This window comes from Stegastes partitus, unplaced genomic scaffold, assembly GCF_000690725.1.
Source record: "Stegastes partitus isolate 25-593 unplaced genomic scaffold, Stegastes_partitus-1.0.2 Scaffold2, whole genome shotgun sequence".
Classification (NCBI taxonomy): domain Eukaryota; kingdom Metazoa; phylum Chordata; class Actinopteri; family Pomacentridae; genus Stegastes; species Stegastes partitus.
This window is the reverse complement of record NW_007577733.1, coordinates 1,547,875-1,572,595: the sequence shown is the minus strand read 5'-3', so window position 1 is coordinate 1,572,595 and position 24,721 is coordinate 1,547,875. Positions and strand designations below refer to the sequence as shown.

General features: G+C 42.3%; 1 protein-coding gene across 1 annotated transcript in view; it reads right to left on the bottom strand.

The window, feature by feature from the left end:
- Positions 1-4,574: 4,574 nt before the first annotated feature.
- Positions 4,575-24,721, bottom strand: part of pcdh19 (protocadherin 19) — a 76,826-nt gene continuing 56,679 nt past the window's right edge. Inside the window, exon 6 of the mRNA XM_008276134.1 lies at positions 4,575-7,284. Within this exon, the coding sequence (XP_008274356.1) occupies positions 6,725-7,284 (560 nt within the window). The 3' untranslated portion in view covers positions 4,575-6,724. The remainder of the gene's footprint in view (positions 7,285-24,721) is intronic.

Sequence of the window (24,721 nt, the reverse complement as noted above, 5' to 3'; positions counted from 1 at the left end):
GCCGACTAGAGCCAACAGTGGCGGGAACGCTGCAAAAACTGCTGCGTGATGGCTCTGAAGTTCTCATTTTCATTCACCATTAGCTAACTGCTTGCAATGTATTGAGCTTTGCAGGCCTGCCTACCAAGAAGATTACTTTCACTGTTGCATTCTTCTTTACCTGCACACAATGGGAACATTACTTCCCCTGGCAATCCATATAAAACCAGAGGGCCAAGAAATGAGCACTGAACCATGTAAACTGTGCAGATTGCCTTAAACTTTGTGTTGCATAGAAGCAGAAAAACAAAGGGGTTTAAATCAATATGTCATCAGATCTATAGTAAATTACCAATAAAGCAGGATGAATTAAGTTAAGTCACACACATGCAAAAAAAAAAGAAAAAAGAGATGTTTCAGTGTTACAAAAGACTCAGTTTATATCTTGTGTAAAAAGAAGTTTAGTGCCTGAAGATCACAAGAAACAGCACAACAGCTCGTAACACTTGAAAAAACAAAGACCTCTCACTCCTGCAAAGGTTTTTGAAGCTATTGCATATTTTAGAAAACTACTCTCTTGACTGCAAGCAACCAGACAGGAGAGTAGTTTTAACCACGAGTAGTGACATTTGAAGTGACATGCTCCTTTGGTTTTAGCTTTTCACTGCACATTTTGGTCTCACTTTGGACTGCAATCCATCTTTCTGAATTACTGTAGCACAGGAACAATTGATCCAATCTTTTTAGCCCCCAGTATATTCCTGTAAAAGGCATCATCCCACAGAGACAGAAAAACTGATTGAGATGGACTAAAAAATGGATTACAAATGCTTCCTAAAGATTCCTGGAGCATTTATTCCAATTATGATCCAAAGTTCAACAAAATTCCGGTGTTTTCTGTCACTCCAAGAGGGCAGCGAGGTGAGAGAATGTACCTGTGCCAGGCTAAAATAAATCATTGGCAAGCAGAGAGTTTAGGTCAAATAATCACCCCTCCGATAATGCATGTCCATGGAGAGGCTGGTGAGATTCATTGCTGTGCTCCCGCTGACAATAATGGAGGCTTTCAAAGGCCACAGTCTTTAATTTCTAGTCCCTGCTATCAGCGTTTTTATCCTCTAGAGAGGGGGAGGTCAACTGCCCCTGTTCCACAGCCCCAGAGCCAGCATCCTGGGCATTAAGGGCTGAGAGAGGTGACTGAGGTCAGGCTGCGATTGCTGCTGGAGATGGCAGCCTGACGGGTCCTGGGGCTCATCGGACCCTTTTCAGACAAAGAGGCTTTATAGAGCAGCTCCCAGGTCAGTTTTATCAGGGCATCACTAATGGTTATGATATGATCTGTCTAGCATCACTTCCAATTAAAGCTTGCTGGGGGAATGTGGCAGACGCTGCGCCCCATCTCACTGAGGGCTCAGTTGTGTTCACTGAGTGTAGACTATTGTTTGAGCCGCTCATTTCAGTGACGATCAAAGTTCCATTGTGACTACCACAAAGGGAAGTGGCTACTGGCCAGGCCTATTAGATATGTAGTTGTGGTGGGGAGATGGAGAGGGTAATCAGTCTTACTGATAGCAATGACCAGTCGCCTTCTCACTCTGACAAAGACGAACCTCCTCCATACAATGTAAAGCTATAACAAAAGCTTATTCTTCTTGCTCAGATACCCTTGCTTTTTGACCAGGAGAGAATCCTCATCATTTCTACAACTTTGTCAGGCCTCGAACTAGTCTCTGTGCTAATATGTCATTCTTAGAGCTCACCACTTTCAAATGGCTATGTCTGCAGCAAAACCTGAACGGTCTGAACTTGTCATTCAGAGTGCAGTGCAGACCAGAATCCACCAAGGACCTCAAATCTCCATCCAGGCCCAGATTGACAGATGTGCAGATGTGGTGTGAGGACACGTACAAGGCGAGGTGAACCCAGTTCTAAGCTGATATGATTTCTCTCCTGCAGTGATGATAATCATCTTGCTTATAGGTGTGGATCCGAGGAGCAAACCATTATCTGTTTGTTAAATGGCCTATGGAGGCATTTAAAAATACTCGATTGAGGAAACTGCCCACGGACTAATAAAATTATACCACTTTTCTTTGAAGACAATTAATAGTTTTAAATTTGCAAGTTTGAGTGGGAGTAGCAAAGATTAGCTGTCAAGGTAAAAACTTTTCTTTCTTCTTAGACTACACTCTTTATCTTGTGCTTCCGAAGTCTTGACCACTTCACCTGCTTTTCAGTGGGAGAAAATTAGAGAAGAGATGTAAGCCTAAAGTGCCTAGAGTCAATGTCTCATTTGCATGCCTGAAATAAAATGAATTTGGCAAACTGCAGAGGACCACAGGGAGAAAACTATAATCTCTTGACAATGTATTTGCAGCGGCAGTCACTGAAACACACACCCTTTAAATGGTCCCGTTGGACTTTCAAGCTACTTCAGAAAACACCAAATCGACTTCTTAATCTGTAGCTATAGACAAAGCAGCATCTTTTCACACAAATGCCCCCAAAATGCACCTTTTTCAGACAACATCAACTAATTATTAAATTTTTCTTATCTTTTTTGCTTCAAAGACTGCAACAGGCTTCAGTGTGAGATTCGCCACTTTGCTTCCGTATGTCTGACATGTTGTTACTTAATCTGAACTTCCACTGGAGGTTAGTGAATGGAGTGGTTGGTCATAATGAGGCAGGAGCAGCTGCAAGCCCCGCTGATAGAATGAGGTCACTAGAGCGAGAGCGATCAGTGATTGGGGGATGGTTAAGGGTGGGTCTCACTCAAAAGAACAGGCGACAAACTGTTTTGTATTGAAGGAATGCGAGGCTGCAGGCCCTCCTCCTGCTCTTTTTCAATGCGTGTCTGTGTTAGAAATAAATCATTTTAATTGTTCTCTGATTCCCTCCCTCTCACCATTTTACAAAATGATAATTGGAACATTAATAGGATGTTAATAGGATGTGTGTCCTGGTAACCTTTGATATAAATCTCACCATAAAGGAGAATATTCTACATGACCACCATGAATCAAGAGTAATTAAATATGCGTGGACAAGCATCAGTTTGGGATTTCCTGCATTGCAAATAAGGTTTGACCCAGAGGGATACCGGGTTGACATAGAAGACTTTTTTTTTTACATGTATGTTTTCAAAAGATTTATTGCGTTATTGTGCTGCTAAGTTAATTTTTCAGGTTAATGATAATGAGACTGGTTTCTCTAAAATGAGTTTTAAAATACAGACTTTGCCCTTCAGTTGCCGTTAGGATTGTACCTCTGGTTCAGGCGGGATTGTTATGGAGACCCAGGGGTCTAAACACTGCTGAAAGGGCATGAGTAATTCATATGAGTGGGGCAGGGCTAGAATAGCGGTATTGCCCACGAGAAGAGAACTTAGCTGGAAGAAACAAGATCCTCCTTATAGACTAATGGATGTGTTAGCAAGAGCGCTTTCAGACCAGCTTTCATGTTGGCTCCACCAGGGGGTATAGAGGGAATGGCAAATTAATTATAGAAATGAAGCCAACCTCTTTTTCTTATCATAGAGGGCAGCTGTGTGGCAGCTGTGTGTTTTCCCTTTGCTTGTTTGCTTCCTTCTCTTTCTACGGCGCTGGAATGTGTCCTGTTCTACATCTATTCTCTGCCGCTCTTTATCAATCCATACAAACTTACTCAAGAGAAAGATCTGCTGTCTATGGGGGAGGTGAAAAGTGGAGCCTTTATTGAGTGAAAATGTCATAGAAAGTGCTGTCGACTCGCAGAGACAGAATCAGCCGCCGTCTTGCCTTTCAACTTATTTCATAGCTTTTAGACCTCTCCACTCAAAGTCGACTAATAAATCAATATTTCAAGTAGGATCTGGTGTTTTAATGACATCATGCTGTTGGCTGAGAAAGCACATTAACCACCAGTGGAATGTGAGTGTCAATGACAGGCTACATGGTCCCGATCAGCGTCTACATTGTGGTGCTCGGAGAGACATTTGGGGATGGCAAATGTCTCAAAAAAATGGCATGTGTGACCCACTCTAGCAAATGAAAAGAGCGCTGCTATTGGAAACAGACACTAGCACACACTTACCTCACTTGTTGGAAGATTCCCAAAGGTCTGCTTTGGAAATAATGGGAAAGAGCAACAGTGAATGCATGGAATATTAATGCAGAGTTGGAGCCAGCCTCAAGTGAAACTGTTAATTTCCATTTTATCATGACAAATTGAAGAGACATGAGTCCATGTGTTATCTTGCTGTTTTCAGACATTCACATCACAGTACAGATTGTAAATGTATTGTGCCAAGGCCAAATTTATTTCAAAAACTTAATGTATTCTGTGCTCACCTACCACATTAGTGTATAGATTATTCAAGTTAATTGTCATTTCAAGGCATATTAAATGTAGATATTAAAGGTTAACTAAAATTTAAATTTTTCTCCACTAAGAAATCAGCGTAAACATCCTTTTGTCATATGTCTGATGTAAGAATTCTTTTGCTGATGTTAGTCTGTGATTTGATTTGAGTGCTCCACGACTCTCCATGTTCATGTAATGGTGCATTAAATGTACATTACATCTTTGGAGTAAAGACAAGGAGACAGAGCAGAGAACATTTAATAGTTTAATTATAAGCTGCTGTATACATTCAGTGATTATTCCGATTTTCATGTTGCCAGAAGCCATGGGTGAGACCAGCAAAACATTCAGCTACAAGATCTAGTTTGTTGTATGCAATTTGTCCATGTTCATTCATTATTTTTCCACATTGTACATAGTTTACTGCAAAGCAACATAAAACCACATTGCTGATGTGCAACACGGTTCTTCCAAGACCTTAGTTCGTTCAAACATGATTCCACCCAGTCTGTTGTGTGGTGCTCGTAGGAGGGGAGAGCCCCGTTTATACCACTGTGGTCGAAAACTTATCTTTGAGATCAGCCGAACACAGATGGCACAGGGTGACAGCAGTGCTGAGCAAAGCAAGCCTGCACATCAAAATGCCCTCGGTTGAAGCTGAAAAAAAATCGTGTTTAAACTTGATTGGGCCCAATAGGAACGCCGACCTATTACACAGATCAAATAGGTGGAACCCTGTTACAGCCTGAAGAACACTGGAAGCTGTTCTTTCTCTTCCTTAGATACTAAGATTAAGCAACATCCTGCAATCTTTAAGGTTTTGTTTGCATCTTTTTTGGTTTCTTTTGCTATCTCACTCTAAGCTCATTGAACTGACACACTAATGTTGGTGCTGTAATCGCTTTTTTTGTTGTTGTTTTTCTTTTTTTTGTCTTTTTACATTTTCTAGTAGCCCACACAGAAACTGGATGGCACAAGAACTGACCAATAAGAAACTCTTTACAACAAGGTAGACTGCAAGTCAACAGTTGCCAGGGATCACACAGTAAACAAAAAAATAATCCAAGTTCATTTTGAAAATAAAAAACAAATCAGGTTCAATATAAAAGCAAAAGACAAATGAACAAAAGCAAGTTAATTTCAAGTATAACTTACTCATAAAATAACTACACAGCATTAAATATTCTCATTATACATTTTTAAATTATTTATAAAATATATTTTGGCATATATGTTTTTTTTATTTTTGTGTTTGTGTAACAAACGCTACTGTAGCTTCAGTTGAACACCAATGTTTATTTGTTTTTTTTCTCTTGAAACAAAACATTAAAGGGATTGTCACATAACAACAGGTTATTAAAAATGATAATAGTAAACCCTATACAGAGTTTCACATAGCAAGACATGAGTGACGATCCCTTCTATCCTAGCCCCATAGTCAAAAGTCAAAAAAAGTACAAGACCAAAGCACAAAGTTCTAATTTGTGCTCCACTGGCTACAATCAAGGTTGGGCACAGGAGATTTCAAAAGCAGTAAGTCTTTTTTTTTTTTCCTTTTTTTTTCATACAGCTCAATTTGAACACAAGGATCCATCTGTCCCACTTCCAGTGTTCAGAGCGGCTTGGCAGATAGCGAGAGTTCACTTAGCTCCATCCGTGATAAAATATAAATACTGTAAGGACCTCACAGTCTGATGACACTAGGATGTCCTCAGGGATACGCAGACAAAGTTTCTCTTATTAGTCAGGGAGAGGGGGCAAATGAGACCCAGAGGCCTCCCGTTTCTTCTCCCGAACGCACCGAAAACCGTTGAAGGAGTAAACTGATGATATTTTTGGATGAATCCTGTGTATATCTGTTGCGGTTGATTACAGTGACGGAGCTCACTATACAAAGAAACAAAGAGCGATTTTGGCAGCTAAAACAGACTGCAAAACCAAAGAAGGCAAATGTCAGTTTGTGATACAAAAGTAGTTCAAAAGGCATAACTGTACGTATGAACTGGCACCTCAGGTGTCCAAACATGTAGTGTCCTGCTTTGGCTGGAGGGCTGGAGAGCTCCACTGGCCGTGTCCATGCAGTCAACAGTAACCTGCCTGTCCACTCGTTGCAGACTGATAGAAAGAAAACTGAACAAAAAGCAAACAAGGAAAAAGTACTGCGACTACAACAAAGCCACATCCACTACCTGGGCTCGAGCACACAACTAGCTGCAGCGTACTACAGTTCATCATTATCAGCCCAAGCTGGTTTTTGAATTTTGTATACTGCAAATGGGTGTGTCTCTGTACTTCCACAGCCTGACGTTCTTCTGTGTACACACAGCTATTGCGGGGTATATATACGTGAGTTTACACTGTATGCGTGTATGCATGTTGGTGTGTGTCATAGAGAAACTCGCTAAAGCACAATGTCCTTCAGGCGCTTGCTGCTGGGGGATTCCTTGTCTCGGCCATCGTGGAGAAGCGTGTTGATCTCCCTGACAGCCGGCTCACTGTCCTTCCCCTCCGGCTGCCGCAGCAGGCTGTGGTTGGCAATTCGCTCTGCGTCGCGGCATTTCAGTGTGTTGTAGGCAGATGACGGCTTGGATACTGGGCTCTTCAGGTGCACGGGGGAGGTGATGGGGCTGGCTGCCTCACGCCCATTGCCAGCTTCGCGAACAGCCCCTCCATTAGCCTTAGGGCTACAGACCTGAGACTCCTGAGTCCGCTTTCCCTTTATCTCTCCCCGCTCCAAATCTTCAGGCCCATCCTTGCCAAAGGTGGCAAAAGTCCTCTTGGTTGTGCCATCCTCGTAGTGTGGCACATCCACTGTGGTGGCCTCGATAGACAAAGCAATGACATTACGGGCATGCTCGGGTGACTTGGCACGTGCCGGGATCGGAACACGAGGCATCCAGCAGCGGTCAGAGTGGCCTAGGATGCGACACTCGTCCTGGCAGTGAAAGCCCTCGCTGGGATCTGTGGAGGGGGAAAGAAGAAGAAGAAGAGAGAACCTGATTGTTAGATCTATCTCAAAAAACTAGATTAGTTTTCAGATACATTGCACACAGATCTCATGATGATAATCCTCCCAGATGGCCTCCATTTGATTTAAGTACGTCAAACCTGTCGCAAAGTAATAGAAGAAATGAAAGACAAACAATGATGCACTATGTTTTAATTAAAACAGCCCAAGTTAAATATTTTGCAACGATTTCCTTTCACTTGTATTGCATTCCATCTACATCTGCTCAAGACTGCAGTCCTGTTAACACTCCTCACGGATAACAAGAGCTGGATGTTTGGGGCACGTCTAATATGCCAATTAAATTATGTATTGTTAAATCAAAAGTCCATTTGCAGCTCTTGTATAATTGGGTTTTCTGTAGCAACATTAGATAAAAGGCAGGTTTAAACAGTGCAATAAGATATCTCACAGAGAAAGACACCAGACGAGTTGTGGTGTTGCTGCCTGGTTCATATCTCTCTCCCTCTCTGTCTCTGTCATCTGGCGCCGAGTTATAAATATGTAATGATGTTTAACGCTGGAGTGAAAAAAAGATTTGTCTGAGTCTGTAAAACTGTGCTCTTCTGTACTTTGTTGTGCTGGGGAGAGAACTTTCAAGAACATTTTTGCATCATTAGAACAACAACAAAAAAAATGCTATAGATTGTCTCTCAGAATCGAACGCTGTGCTTTTTGTTTGTTCTTAATTCACATGTTTAACAAAAGCGCACTACTGTCATTTGTCTTATGTAGATTGGATAAAAAAAAACATTTCTCAACACAACAAAGATTCATATCAGTACTTTTAAAAATTATTTGACGACAGAAAATAGAACAATTCAGTTTTTAGAATCCTTTTATGCGACTGTACCGTTGTGTTTTCCACCAGCTCCGGTCTTAAGAAAGAACCTGCCACACAGATACACACTGACATATTTCTGTGCTCCCCTACTGCTTGTTTCACTCCTAGCAAGAGCCATCCTCCGTTCCAGAGGCCCAAGGTGACAAGAAGGGATTGTGAGAGGGATTGCGATCGACCCAAATGCATACGCTTACATCTGGCAATCGCAGCTTGACAGATCACCTAATTAAAATCACTAATGATCTGTTTTTCTCCCTTCTTTTCTGCACTCATGAGAGGCACCTCTGCTAAGGCCCTGGGGATCGATATTTAAAGATTGGAGACAGGCTTTTCGGGGGCAGATATGCCAGAGCTGTCTCTCATAAAGTATAATCTGATGAGAGTGACAGATAACATAGTAACTAAATGACTGGAATGAGTGAGTAAAGGGTGTCGTGGGCTTTTTGAACCCACACATTTCTGGAGGAATCCTCTAAACTCTGGGCAGAAAACATAAACACCTGCACCATGACTGAGCAACGTCCACGTGGCTTGTTCAGAGCGAGACAAAGGCGGCGTAGAAGTAGATTCTTTTGATCGCGTCTGTCTAAAGGCGCACACAGACATGACATTTTTCTTGAGAGTATGCAGAATCTCCTCCTGCTCACAGGGGGTGGCTTTGTAACCAGCGTCTCAGATCTGGTCTACTGCAAACAAAGGATGTCATATCGTAGCATTTCAGTGTAAAATATGAACGACATGAAAGATTATGCACAATGCAGCACAAAAAGGTAGTTTTATAAAGTCAATATACAGTCAGCATCATCTGAGGAGGTTGAAAGGCAAAAAAAAATGAGCGCAAATAGGCTATTTCCCACTATACGGTCTTGTATGTATGTACGTATGAATGAATACTGATTGGTCCGAGGAACTGCAATGGCAGTAATCAAGGATATAAAAGGCAATAAGCTGGAGGTTTTGTTTAGGGATATGCAATCAGAATATAATAATGCAATCACAACAGAAAGTCTGCGGTAGGTACAATGAACATAATGGAGGGTGATGAATAAAAAACTAAAAATAAATATGCATGATTAGATTGTCCACTGCAACAGTAATATTAAAGCCAATTCAAACCCCAAGTCGTTTTTTGAATTTGCTGTAATTTTAGAAGCTTTATGAGCAGCAATTTGATGCCTTTTCTCTGAATAGGAGGATGTAGGAGGATCATAGTAGTTACTGGCATTGAAAACTTATGTAAAACAGTAATATTAAAGCAACAGTAATACTAAAGCCAACTCAAACCCCAGGTCTTTTTTAAATAAAAAAATGCTGTTGTAAGCTTTATAAGCAGCAACTTGATGCCTTTTCTTGAGTAGACTGCTAACAATAAAGCTGGTCATTTTATCATAAAGCATACTTAGGAAGATTGTATCATAGTAGTTACTGGCATTGAAAACTTCTGTATGTAATATGCATTCTAATGTTGGAACATAACTTTCAGCTCCATATTTAGAAATCTGAATTTTCTCCCTAAATCTTGTTTGACATATTTGACAAAGTAGATCTTTTTCTGCACTGATTAAAAATTTACAAGCATCTTAGTAATTAATGCAATTTCCTCTAAACACTTTGGCTTATTTCTATAGCCTAAAGCACTTTCTAAGGCATGAAAAGCCTTGAGGCACAAAGAAATATACACACGTTGTATGCTTGCTACTTAGCAGTGCATGCATATGCAGTGAATGCCATTTTCTCTCCTTTCCTTTAGGGGTCTATGGGAGAGCAACTGGGTTGTAAATGACATTGTTATGAAAGCCAAGTGCTATTAACACTCACACATCCTGCCTCTGCTCGAAGCTTCATAAAACGCAGATGTTGCTCCAAAAGACCCACAAGAAATGGAGGAGCAAAATTTAAATAAAAAAAGTGACAGGCCATCGACCCCTAACAAAACATAATCTCCTCCTATTTCAACAAAAAGAGAGCAAACTGTAATGCTAAGAGACGAATTAAAGGCTTTTACTGCAGCGCTTAGGTTTGGAAGTCAACAGAATAGGAAACAGTGAAGGCGCATCCTACTGAGTATTCAAAGTCATCAAGAAAAATAAGCTTGGCAATCAGGAGCAGGAACAGACTTAAAGTACAGTGCAGAGCAGGATGTCACTGGGAACAGTTCTGATCTGCGATTTAATGCCTATTAATTACCGAGGGAGCTTGTGTGGTATTTTTTTTTGTGTGTGGCGCATTTCAAAATACAATACAATCTAATGGTAGCTGAACCAAAAAAAAAAAAGAAATCCATGTATCAGTGGCACGTCACTGCTATCAAATCCGACATACTGCACTTTAATACTGAATCAAGGTCCAGAGGCACTGCGGAGCACTTTAAATATGTACTGATGTGCATGGCATTGGAAAATAATAAATATTGCCACTTCAAATGCAGAAGCCAAATTCTCCTGATAGCGCTGTCCATGTTTCTCTGTTTGTAGTTACCTGGAATAGCATCACTTTGCATCAGCACAGGGAGAAAACCCACACGTTCGCTGCCATTTCATCTTGTATCTGCAGCCTGCCAGCAGCCGATTCAGTCCTGTCTCTTTCCCTCAATCAGATGAAGGCGTCTGAACTTCAAGTTACAGCAGACAGATCTTTAGCTTCAGCGTGGGAATCCCACAACCTGACAAGCTCATTGCTCAATATACCCTTGCGTGCTGCATATAATGATCCCTTCATGTTATACAGCTGCAGGTGCTATTTGTTTGTTGCTAATGTACCAAAAAAAAGGGGAATCAGCAAAAGACCAAAATCCTCTGGCACAAAAGGGAAGGGATGTGCTCAGCGAGAGAGGCAACTCCCTGCAAAACTCCTTGAGCTTTTGCCAGCTATTTTGCGTCCTGTCTGGTGAACACATGGAGCCCGGCTTGGAAAAACACAGGCGCTTATCCCTCCAAAAGTAGCGCACTCAGCCTCAAGGTTGAAAACCATGATGTAATCCTGTAAAATAAGCGTAAGCAGCCACGACAAACAGAAGGCCAGATAGGAAGGGCCGGAGACGGGGTTGGGCTGATCTGAGCCCAGATTCTGGTGACAAGACCTTCATTCTGCATTTCTTAGTCTAACTAGAACCACGAGGCGATGGGGACTCACAGAGTGACACAATTCAGTCAGTTTGGTTTTAGAGCACGATGAACCCTAAAAAGAATTTGGAACAGCAGCGTGGCATGATAAATCATTTTACAAAGAATGTCTGCCACTTTTGGCTTAAACTACTTTTTGTATTTCCTCTGTATGCTGACATTTTTGTTGTAGCAGTAACAATAAATGTCCCGATTCTGTTTGTCATATGAAAAAAAAAAAAGACACTCCTGAGCAGACAGCCAGACGATATAATGTACATCTTCCTGTGATGTAGCTGTGAGGAAATAAATTATTTCGCCGCAATTTAAACCTACATAGACTTTACTTGGGGCCTGCATCGACTTTACAGATTCCCTTTGATTTCCCTTGCTTTCCTGTTGTTTCCTCACAGTCTTTGATATTAAACCCATTAAAATGCTGTGACAAAGCTATCAAATATAGCCTGTCTATAGTCTGAAAAGACAATTATTCAGCACTGTTGACTCAAACAGCAAACAGCAATGTTTTCATTATGCTTTGTGTCCTTTTTTTCATTGCTGTTTGAAAGGACTGGTGTGGAATCCAAAAGAAATAAATCTACAGAAAGTTAAATAAATGCGGCCACAGGCTAGAGGATCCTTTTAGAGGACAGGCAACACCCCGCTGCCATGTCTGAATGGCGTACAGAAGGTTTCCATTTGCTGCTAAAATGTCGCCCACTTTCCTGCTCTCATCTCAGTGTTTGAGAGTATCTTTGACAGTGAGATGGCTGTTTTCTAATTGCTCTCCATATTAATTTTCCATCCTGGCAGTCACATGGCAAAGATTGATTAAATCTAAATTGTTACTACAGAGTCTTGATGGAGCCTGTGATGCAGAAGCTGATGAAAAGTATCACAGGGGAGGAAAAAAAAAAAATCAGAAAATATTGCACTAAGCAGAACAGAGGGTGACTGTCTGTGGTCAGTCGCTGCTCAGAGTCCAAAGCGCGCTCAAGACCTCACAGGCTTGGCCCCGTCTGATCCTAACACTGGGAATGGAGCTTAACATCTAGTCTGTCCTAACTACAGCAAAGGACAGTTCTACGGCCAGCTGAGGCTGAAGCTTGGCCATGCAGCCTCCTACACTACTCACCAGGGAGAGTCCAAGCACTGCTGTCATCCCAGCCAGCCAATTCAGTCTGTGGGCCATAAATCAGCCCGGAGGCTTGGCTCCTGCGGGAGCGGCAAGATGGAGTGTGATGGTCTTGTTTTTACAAACAGTAGAGGGGCACCCTTACTGCGCCACGCAAGCCATCATTCTCTGCACAGCACCGAGTCCTCTCCTTCTCCCTACAGCATCTGGTTCAGTCACATCAAGCTATCCCCCCCGAAACCCCTCAGATTCATCCCTCACAGCTCCCTGCACAAGGCCATCCTTTACGATTCTCCTCCTTCTGCCCTCCTCGTTCATCTCATCAGTACCGCTGTCTCACGTATATTGATGTAATTAAATGAATCTTTCACCCAAAAATCTCTTCCTCTCCTTCCTGCCCATCAGACCGAGATTCCTTCAACTCGCCGAGTCAAATATTAATGGTCAAGTAAATTAGACAAACTTGGCGGCCTTGTTAGTCGTGTCACTGGTGAAGCCACGGGTTCATGTGGCCCTGGTTCTATTTCTGAGCGTTGGTAGCAGTCAATTTATCAAGAACAAATTCACTGTCTAATCCATCCAGCACTGTGGAGTGTGTCTGACATTTTTCCACTTCCAGCGGGCCTGCCTGTGTCCTCTCAAAAGCCGATGTAAAATGGCAAGTTAACTTCATTTTGAGTGAGCCTTACAGTTGCTTTTCTTCACGAGCACTTGTCAATAAATGTTTTAAAAGCTCGTGATAGTTGTGGACAAATTCTGCAAATGTTTACTCCCTCCCTCGCCGTGGGTCCATCCAGCAGAGCCAATGCATTCTATAACGAGTCCTGGTATAAAGAATGAATTTCCAAACTGGTGTTGACAAACAATGCACTAGCTTCTAAATTGGTACAAACAGCATCTGTTTAACAGCTGTGTAACAACAGCGCGAGGAAGGGGGGGAGAAGAAAAAAGCAATCGCTATGCTGTTTTATAAATCACTATGTCATCACGGAGTACTGTTTTGTTCAAAAGCAGGACCACTAGCCAATGGACTGCTTGATGTAGTGGAAACAATGTGAGCTAGTTGTCATGATGACATACGTGGGTGGGCTGGTTTCATTGCCCTGGCAACAAATACTGTTTTGCCACGAGGAGTCTTTCACCTTATTGTGCCCAACTCCTAGCAGGCCTGGCTCCTAGAGGTCGCAGTGTCTCAGTAACAGTTTTTAAAGGCTCTAAAAGCATTTTCCTTGGCTGCTATTGTGACATATGCAACACTTGGAGCGGCACTATTCGCAGTGGTCCAGTCTTGTGTGATCTGTAGGGGTTTTTTTTTTTTTTTTTTTTCCAGACCAGCCAATATCATAATTCATGGCCTGGTTTTCATACATTACATGGGCCAGTGACCATTTAACTCTCTCAACAGGCACTCTGAACTGGATTTAACCCAGGCAGAAAGGCATAAAGAGCTAAGCCTGGCTGCACAAGGCTGAACTGTGTTAAAGAGGTACCAGAGAGCTTCTCAAACACAGACTCCGGCCCCAGTACAATGCACTTAAGTGTTCGTGACGCACCAGGAAGCCAGTGGGAAGGGCCGATATCATGTCTGCCTGAAAAGCGCCCGACTGTTCAACCGCGCTGCCAATCCAAAAACATGCAGAGATTTGATAGAGAAGATGAAACTCTTCCAGCATGGATCCTGAACTGGACACTGAAATACTTGAGAATATTATCATGATAGAAATGTTGTCAATATTTGTGTCAAATCACTGTCTTCTCAGCTAATTGCTGATACTGTTGCCTATAAAAGGTTTTTTTTTTCTTTTTTAAACCTCCTTCTACAGGTTTTAAGGGTTGTTGCTCAGCACCTGAACGTGTTGGGCAACTAAGAATTAAACACAGCACTTGAAATAAAACATCTGACATATATTTTGAGTCACGTACATGCATAATCAAAACCCATCGAGCAAACTGCGTTGGAAAATAAACTCACACTTTCCTCGCAAATGTTACGCTGATGAGAAGAGGGTCATTAAATGTATTTGGGTTCGGATATAATTACACACACCTAATAACTACAAATTATAAAAGAACTTGTAAGATGTCTGTGCTTTCCTCTGCTACAAGATAATGATGCCAACGATATCGCTGTCATTGAAACAAGAAATCAGTTTAATAACTTTGGGGTACTAAATTAGACAATTCTGTGGCCATGTATAACATTTCCAAGAAAAACTAATCAGAAATGTAATTCAGTGATGAATTTCCATCAGAGAAGAATCATCTTTGGGTTAGAAGTGTTTTAAAGAGACAATTATTTTAAAACATGAAAGTTACAGGATGAGAAAGATCATGCAATTAAAGCAAGTCAAAATTGAACTGAAACTTGAGCTCATCTTGTTCACACAATTTAATGTATTTCCAGTTAAAATAGGATTTTTGTGGGGTAACATCCTGCTGGGAGGAATCTCTGAAAAGTGCCTGAAGGAAAATGGGACAGAATTGTAAATTTGGATGATTGGAGGAGCGTTTTCTGTGAAAAGATTTGCTATAATAGTGCGCAATTGGTTGTAACCAATTTCCACATTACCAACATAAATTATAAGCAAACTGCGCTTACCATATGGTTACGTCTGTGTTGTCAGTCGATTGAGTTCTTGATTTTTATAGCGCTTTCCACTTTGAACACGTTTGTAAGTGATAGATAGTTTCCACATATATCTAATTGCTTTTATGGCTTGAGGCAGCAAAAGACAGATACTGTCCTTTATGCAGGTATTAGAGATCATATCGCATGCGTTGCTTACAAGTAGTGTTTTATACCTTGCTGTGACGGCACAGCGAATGTCACCCTTGTCAATTCTGGGCATCCAAATTGCCCCTCTAATGATGAGCTTCAAATTAACCTGTGCTCAGGAGCTGCAGGCCCACAACAATAATACAATGCACTCCCAAAACTCCCAGTTGCAGACCTGCCCACTCCGCCATGCCAGCCAGACCGCCTGCCTGCCTGCCTGCCTGCCTGCCTGCCTGCCTGCCGCTGTCTGCTTGGCTCGTTTCCTCCACAATGCATCGGCAGAGGACATCTTTAAATACACTGGAACAAATTCAGCATTTCTGTGTTTAAGCTTGACCGAGCTAGCGAGCTAATTTGCTCCTAAACCCTTGAGTCTGGGAGAAGCAAGGGGGCAGAAACAGACTCTTAAATTACATCCATGAATGGGGTTGGGGGGTAGATGAAAGTAATACAGTGAGCGGGGACGGAAAGGAGAAGAATAGCAGCCTTAAAGATGGTAGCATTATGAACTGATGTTAAGACAGTGAGGGAAGAAACGGAGGTCACTTTGTCTCATTATTGGATAAACTATGAGGGAAAATTAGACACACTTAAATGAAACCTAAAGACGTCTTATTAAATGGAATATGTCCCTATTACAAGTGGAAGTGTTTCGGAAAAGTTTAATGGGCAGGAGAGAAACTACCAGCTGCAACTGCAACCTGGAAGATAAAAAAAAATAAAACAAGATCCTTTCCTTGATAAAAGAGAAGCCCATGACAAATTAAAGAACATTATTTCTATTGTTAATTCACCTTGTTGTCCCAACAGCTGAAAACACAACCAATCATTTTCGTTGCAACAGATTTGCAACAAACTATAATCTATAACCAATAAACAAAGACAAAAGACAAAGAGCCTATTATACGCTCACACATTTGCCGCAAAGAAACATTGCTCATAGTTTTCCCTTCAGAATACTTTTTCCTCTCCTAAGTGCTATTTCTTTTAGCCATCTGATATGAACACAATACTTCAGCACTTGTCGATGTGTCCAAACAACTGGGGATGGCACACCGGGCAGCAAACCAATATCTTAGGATTTCCTCTCCCTCTGTGAGCTTCTGCTTTGCCTCAAAAGAGTGGCCTTACATAATTAATATAATGTGGCTTCTCATTCAGTCATGTTCACTTTGTGTTAGCCAGGACTGTGTGTTTTATATTCTATTTTATCTTGTCACAGAAGCACCAGCCTGCTTCCTACTCTCTCTCTCATGTCCTTATTTTTTCTGTTTCTTTCAAAAAAAAAAAGAAAAAAGAAAAAAAAAATCTACTTGTCCCGTTTCTCAATCATTTTAACAACTTGTATAAATGGGACTCTGTAACACGGTGATCACGGTCTGTAGTGTGACGGACAGGTTCGGCTCAGTGTGCACAAACATACAGTTGACAGTAAGAGGAGGTGGGCCACCTTCGAAAACAGATCATGACTTGGAAAAAAAAAAGCTGCTTGTTTCCCGCTGAACCACATAGACAACGTCACTTAGGGGTGAACAGCCGATAAAAGAAATAAGAGAAACACAGCGAGGCCCCCATTGCGTGGAGATGCATTAGATTTACACCCACTGGGCGGAAGAAAAGCAAGAAGGAGGCCCTCTAACATTTTCGAACACACTTCCTATTTCCCTTTCACAAAGACCAATCTGTTTGGCATCTGGGAGGCATGCTGATTCTCTCCCAGGTTCTCCATTATCCACCACAGTGAGGCCTGCACCATGATACCACTTAATATAAGACAGTCAGAACCAATGTCCGTGGCATTAGCCACCCACCAGCCAGCGCAGGGATTGTCAGTAGTGAGGCAGTCCATGAGAAGAGCTGCAGCTCGTATCTAAGACACACAGATTGAAATGGAGGTGGGAGACTGGTCTGAAGAAAAGAGAAGGAACTAATAGGCACATCTTTTCTGATTTGAGGAACATGACTATAGCATACATAAGGATGACGGCAGGGGTCTGACACAGTGGTAGTAATTGGATTTCTCAGGCCCTGTGCCCACTCATGATAACATGCTGAGCTGTGACATGAAAAGTCCTTATGTGTGGCAAGGGAGCAAGGTGCAGCAGAATGGAAGTGACAGGTGTCAAAGATCCAATTCCCTCGCTCCTCTCGATCCTTGGGTTCCTTTTCTCTCGAGACAGCCGAGGAACAACCTACCCTGTGGTAAAGCCAAACACCGAGCTTCATATTCAGTTGCAAATCTGAGCTAGTTAAACCTATGTGGAGTGCAGCAGAGGAAGAGGAGGTGAAGGTGGGGAGAGGAGCAGGGAGGAGGAGGAGGGGGTGGTGTCTGTAAGCACTGTGGGTATGAGAGGTCATGGCCTGATTGCTTGTTTTATTTATTTTTTGATGCTGATGTGAGCTGAATACAGAAGGAGAACAAGATTTCTTCAATGAGCTGAAGAGACCCCACCACCACCACCAACACCACCACCACGCTGCAGATCTTATAAATGATGGGGGGGGGCTATGCAGTGTCTGGCTACAGTCTCCTCTCTGTCCTCTCCATGCATTCTGGCCTCATCTTTAACAAGGACTGCATGAGAAGAGGCACATCATTAAAAAGAGCCTTTCTGAGATTTTCCTGTCTGCCATTAAACTTAACAGCTGGCCTCTCTCATTACCTTTTATCCTCCTCTTTAAGGAGGTGAGGGACAGAGAGGTTTGAAAACTCACATTTGACTGGCAAGATGCATCAACCGAGTGAATTCTGTCCCTCATTCAATTATAGAAGCGACAACATTGAAGCCTGATGTAATTTAACAAAAGCACCTTTTGTGTATTACAACACGGTTTCTGCCAATAAGCAGATTAATGTAGCAGTTAGTGCAGTATTTACATGTTTCACACTAACCCTGATTTTACACAACATACTAATGTGATATGATAATTAGGTTAATGCCCAGAAAGATATGTAGTGGCCTAAAGGAAATATCTTATTAGCGACACAATACAAAAATAGAGGGCCTTTGTGAATGTTTTTTAATGCTGATGAATTTACTTTAATTTGATTATCCACCACCGCCAGCTATGCCACAATGTAGAAACACCACTCAGGATCCTGTTTGGCACTTGACCTTTCTCGCAAATGAACCGAGTCAAAACAGGCAGACTGCAGTGTGTGTGCGGTGCGATGATTCAGACTGACTGGTGAACTCGGCGCGGTGCTCAGGTTATGCACATTATAATTTTGGTCTTTATTCAACTAAGAAAACCTTGTTAAGCTGAGTAGCAGAATCTTTAATCTGAATTACTGGTATGCGCGGCACTTCGACGAATGAGGAATAAGCAGAGGCGCATGAAAGGCAGCGGTTTCTCGAATATGAAGACGCGTTGAAAGACAAAATGCAAACAAGGTCTTGTGGCCAAGAAAAAGGACGCGGCGGGCTCTCAGGGCCCACATACACCTCAGCAGGTTTCCCCCTCTCTGTTTCTGTGCCCTCACTCTCTCATCAATAGTTTATAATCTGGGTCACTAGCAGCCACAAGGTGCCTCCCACTGTGGAGACTGACTCAAAATGTTGAATTACAACATACTGAGCTCATCTCTGCAAGGTCATCTAGGGGACAGCGAGGGGAACATTGACACTAATTGGTGAATGAAAGATAGTAATGATAGAGGTGGTTTGGATGACTTCTCTTTAACCTCTGTTTAACTTCTGCTGAGTACAAATCCAATGAGCACATTCTGCCATGCTATGTTTTACAGTATATGCAGAGTCTCGGCGAGAGAAATTCTGCATTTCAACGGCTATGAAATGCTACAGAATAAATCATTCTCACTGAATATACATGAGGAGAGCAAAATATGGAAATATTATAGCACTCTGCCTGAGGTAGTAACCTTTTGTTGCCACAACTGAGGAGGACGACATAACTTTACATATTCCTGCTACATATTCCATCTGAGTTATAATGTTGTCAGGAGAACCAAGGTGATAAGAACTAAGATAAAAAAAAATAAAAAAACGCAAAGGATGGAGATGACAAAGGCATAGAGGGGTAGACGGTGAAATGAAAGCAAAATAAAAACGTAGGAAATCTCAAATGGATTAAAGAGGATGGAGGTGTAGTGTTTTTCCCACAGAAAGGAAGTAATAGGGGTTAAAAAAAGAAATGCACATTGCTGCAGCACAGGAGACCCCCCTCTCCCTCCCTCCCTCCCTCTTCCTCCCTTACCCCAGCTGCAGTGATAAATGTCTCTTTGTATTCTGGACAGAAAACTGCGGGCTACAATGTACTTGTCAGAAGACAGCTGATTTTCCCCTTAAACAGAGCACAGTATATTCTTAATCTTTCCTTTCACAGAGGGAGAAGATAAAACAAATGCCTCGTGCCAAGACACATAATGCCCAGAAAATCTCTCCCCATTCGCTACACGTTTGCGCGGCGTGCAGTTACGAATGCGTGCCTGTGTGCACAATGTATGTGTCTGCAGCAGGTGTAGCTATAGCATGTGCAACTGCATGCTATTTGTACTTTTCCCAAAATTCGCAGCATCCTTAATCCCCGCAGCGTAGCCGTAGTTCCACTATGAGGGCTCCTAAATGGGAGTCAGTGCTACAGGTAATGGAGCTGATTATAGCTATCTGGGCTATGGGCCAGCTGCCACACTCTACCCTGCCTGGAGGGAGCACAGGCCGCCTGGTGTCTGATATCCTGGGATCCCTGTAATACAAGCCTTGCTTTGGCAGTCACTCTGACTATCCTGCCCACTTCCAGCCACACACTGAGGCTCCTTTGAGTTAGTCTATGTGTATAGTATGTCCTCATCAGGTTGTTTACTCCACATGGTATCAGTCTAGAGTCATACCATTTCACTACCAAGGATGCGGTAAGTCACGCTTTTTTTTTTTTTTTTTGGAAAAGGAGTGTGATGGGCTCATGACTAAATCAGGGTGTGCTGCTCTGGAGTCGCACTGTCTCCTGGTTTTCAGTCCTAGAGGCAGAGTGGCTCAACTTTACTGTTACGCACACAAACTGCAGTCCTGACACAACAGACAGCAATGGCTAATCAGCTGGGGATACATTCCCCCAGGAGGGCCATAGAAATCTTTCTCTCGACTGACCAGCAGCCATTAGAGATAATGCTGGAGTCACGCTCCCTCATTTCCACTAAAACTCAGAATTAAGATGTTCAGACTAGCGCTGCCAAGATGCCATGTTCCTACCATCAAAGGATCGTTCCCAGAAAGACAGTAATGAAATTCACAACTGCGTCACAAGTCCTCCAAATCTAACAGCAAAACACGACAACACATATAAACATTTAGTGATGATCATATCACCAGGTTGACATGGTTCCTCTGTCCTCTCCAAAAAACACATCTCTGTTGCAAAATAACAGTTTTACAACACAACAGTTCAGATTTGGTTAGTTTTAGGAAGAAATCATTAGGGGAACTAACTCCTTATTAAACATGCAACGATTTCACCTCCATCTCCTTCCTCCTCAGACTTTGTCACTGTAGAAAAACCTCCCCCGACTCCCTCCTTTGTTCCTACCAAATTACTATGGCGACCAGAGGGCTTTGAACATAAAGGGGGCATTTGCTGAAACAACATTTGCTTGGTGTATTTGCTGAAACGACTGTTGTTGTCATTGTCCTTGGGAGGATGGTCTCTATAACTGTTACTTCACGTGCTAAATTTCGACAAACATGCAACAGCGAAGTGTACGGGAACCCACGCCAGTACATTTCAAGGAGAAATAATTGGCTTCAGCTCGCTGTGTCTTTTGCAGTCACGATAGGTGTGCGTCCGCCCTGTGATGGGACGTTGTGGGTGAGAAGTTTGCATAAAAAGAACAAGACTGCAGAGAGGATGCAGATTAAATTAGGATGAATTTATCTTACATGAAGATTAGCATTGCAGACTGTAAATCAGATTATGGTCGCATCAAACTGGTGGCACAAAAACCTAAAGAAGCAGTAACAGCAAGAATGTCTTTACTCCTGCTGAACCAACAAAGATAAACTTGCAAACAAGTGGGTAGTGAGAACAACTAAGAGGTGTTGTGGGGACAGATAGAAACTACAAAGGAGCCATTATACCACGATTAATACATGATTAATAATGGACTTTTACTTTTCTAAACAACTTCTTTCCAACTGGTCGGAGAGGTGTTTGTTATTTCAGCACAAACAGGTCCCTCTCACCCATCCAGCCCGCCGTTTCAACCCACAGTCTTATTACTGCTTGCTTTGTATTACAGTGGAGAAAAGGGGTTGCGCCCATGCGGTGACCTCAAAGAATTAAAAACACAATGGTGCGGTTAGAAAAATGGCTGCTGCCTCAGTTCCTCCGACAAGAAGCAGAATCAATCAGAGCCACAAAAGGCGAGTGGACTGGAGACAACGCTATACCTCCGCGTCTTGAATTTCGTTCTATTTCTCTCCCCCCCCCCTCCTACACATAGCGTTTCTCTCCTGTGCCATCTCTTTATCTTTCTCCCTCTTTCTCTCTTTCCCACTCCTTCCCTGATTAACCTTTTAAGACACACACACACACACACACACACACACCCACACACACACACCATATATATATATATATCTTGTGTACACACTCTCAGATAGATTTAAAATTCAGGCAGTCTCTCCTTCTCTCTTTAATACACACTCGGCCCCCATCAACTTCTGCACATTACCTGTTCTTAATCTCCCTCCCTCTGTCTGGGATCATCCTGATCCCCCTGTTTTCCCATCTGCTGTCGATTGGGGCCCAGCTTGGCTAGGTGTTCAACAAACAACTGTGATTCACTTGGTTTCTGCGGAGATTATTAACACACCTAGCATGCCACAGCGTCATGAATAAGCAATGGAGATCCGGAGCCCTATTTTCTCTCTGCCTCTGTGTTTCCTCCCTCTCTCTGTCTCTCTCTCTCTTGCCCTGCCGCGTTGTGAACTGAATGCCAGGATTGTCTAGAAAATGAGCTGTCAGTGGAGGGCCTGCAATGAGATACATCAGGCTCATTGTGAGCCCTAGAAAATAATGAACTATTCCCATTTCTCTCTCTGATATGTTCAATACGCTATCCATGACAAGTGCAAAGAGATAAGCAGTCCCCTCTTGAGCTGATTAAATACACTGGGTATATTCAGGAGAGCTTTGGCAGAGTGAGGGGTTCAGGGGATGCCATTATAGTATTATAACATTACTATATGTTTTCAGTCTGGGCTGGAAATAAAGACCCTTCGCATGGATTTTTGTTTGTGTCTGTGGCAGCAGTCGAGGAAGAGCAGCTAGAGGCGATGCTTGTAAAAAGTTGTCAGAGAATCAAATTATGTCACATTTGTTTTTCTCTTTCACATCTCTACACTTATTCCCATTCCGAATTGGCTAAGGAACTAAAAGAGTGGGCTTGCACATGATTTTTTAAAGAATTTGTTGGTTTACTTACGCAAGTGTTGGAAACAAATACTACCAAGAGGCCACAGCCAATTTAAAAAAAAAAAAAAAAAAAAATGTAGAACCTTCTTCACAGTGAACTATGCAAAAACAGAGAAAGCATAAAAATAAAATCTCATCTTTCTTTCCTCTTTTTTTTATTTTTTGTTTTTACCAGGGGCAAAATCAATATTGGTCAGCTCTGTTTTATTACATTAGGTGTAATTTCAATATGACACAGCCAGAGACCTCACCGAGTCACAAAATTTCATTCAGCAATGTAAGCACAATAAAAAAAAGATGAGCACAGATGGACACAGCTTGAAATGACATTTTATTTCCTTCTTTTTCCTCAAGTCTCTACATCTCAGAGGCGAAATCTGCATCTTGGTTGTTTATTACAGACTTCACCACACCTGCTTGCGAGCATCCTCTGGTGTGTTTGAGCATGCAGTGTGTTTGCACTCGATCTTCCTTAATGCTCGTATTGCACTCAGCTCTTTGTCACTGTCAGCCATTTTACCTCCACTGGTTCCACATTAGATTAGGCAAATCCTAAATCAAAATGGATGGTCCCAGTATAGAGTTTATATGTTGATCTAATCATAAAGTATCATAACGCAACACGTGTTTGTTGCCAGCCCCGAATCACAACAAGAGTTCTGATGCTTAATTCAATCAAATGCTGTTTGAGAATCAGTCAAATCCTCTGGCATATTCACAGTTGCCTTGGAGTGAGAGAAAGAGGGGGAAAAATAAAAAATAAAATCACCCCTACCTGTCAGAGAAATTGTTTCTTCTTTTCCTCTTTTTATTTTCCCTCGCTAAGACTGCTTACTAGACTCCGCTCATCTCTCAATCTCTGTCTCCCTCACACACACAGACTCTCTCTCCCCCTCTCGTGTTGTCAGCACAGCCCTGTTCCTGTTGCCTTCCTGATTCTGACACCTGTCAGCATTTTCGTTAGTAGATCAGAGAACTGCAAACTAGAAATGTTCCTGTGGTGAATTTAGGGCAAGTTTGCAGCAGAAACATGTGACGTGCCTTTACTCTGTCTTTAATTCAACAGGGAAAGGGAACTGCTTGACTGGCACAAAGTTGGGAGATGTGGGTTGGAGATGTTTGCAGTCAGGAGATGGAAACAGAAGAGAACGATGGAAAGACATATGGAGGGAGGGAGAAAAAGAGAAAAAGGGAAAGGTGGGGGGAGCTGAAATCAATTAGGAGCAGTGAAACCCTGTGGATCTGCTGATGGAAGGAGGGAATATGGAGGAATCTGCAGCCCATGGAGGGGGCTTCCATTCCTGGGCTCCAGCTTCAGGCACACACCCACAGGGAGCTAACAGATAGATGAGAGATAGTCTCCAGAGGTGGAGGCCAAGGAATATGTCAGAAATAAAAGAGGCCTGTTCCCTGCTCTGGCTAATTGAGCAGTCTTGGATCCCTTTGAGTCTAATAAGCCAGGAGGAAAGGATTTTATTTGAAGAACACTTACACATTGACCTGGAAACAATTCCAAAATCAAGACCACAAACCTCTAAGCCCGCAAATCGGACACTGTAAAATGACATTATGCTCTCCCTTTCCCTCCCGCGGAGATAACTTGAGCGATTTAACAATACATGAATCTTAATCCCTGAAAACCATGGCTCATCCATATCCGCGAGGAATTAAAGTGTGAGCTATGACAATCAAAGGAAGTCGAAAAAATAGATTAAGCTCCCTTTGTCACCAGCCCCTTCGGAGTCTGTTCCCTTGCTTCTCCCTTGACACTAATGGTTCTACAGAGCCAAAGCTAGCATGTCGCACATTTCAACCAAATCCCCCTAACTTCACAGACATGCCTATAAAGATAAAGAAGAATTCATTTTATATAGCTCTTCTCAGTTTATAGTTACAGCGATATCATCCATTTTTATTCTATTGGCAGATATGAGGGAGCCATTACATGTTAAAGATATCCCTTCCTTTATAGATTTTAAGAGATTTAATGTAATTTGTTCTTCAGATACTCCCCTAATCTAATCCACTGGGTGAGGATATTTAAGGTCAGGTTTTAAAAAAGAGCACACACGCCTCTTTAGATTCTTGGCAGGGATTCAACAAA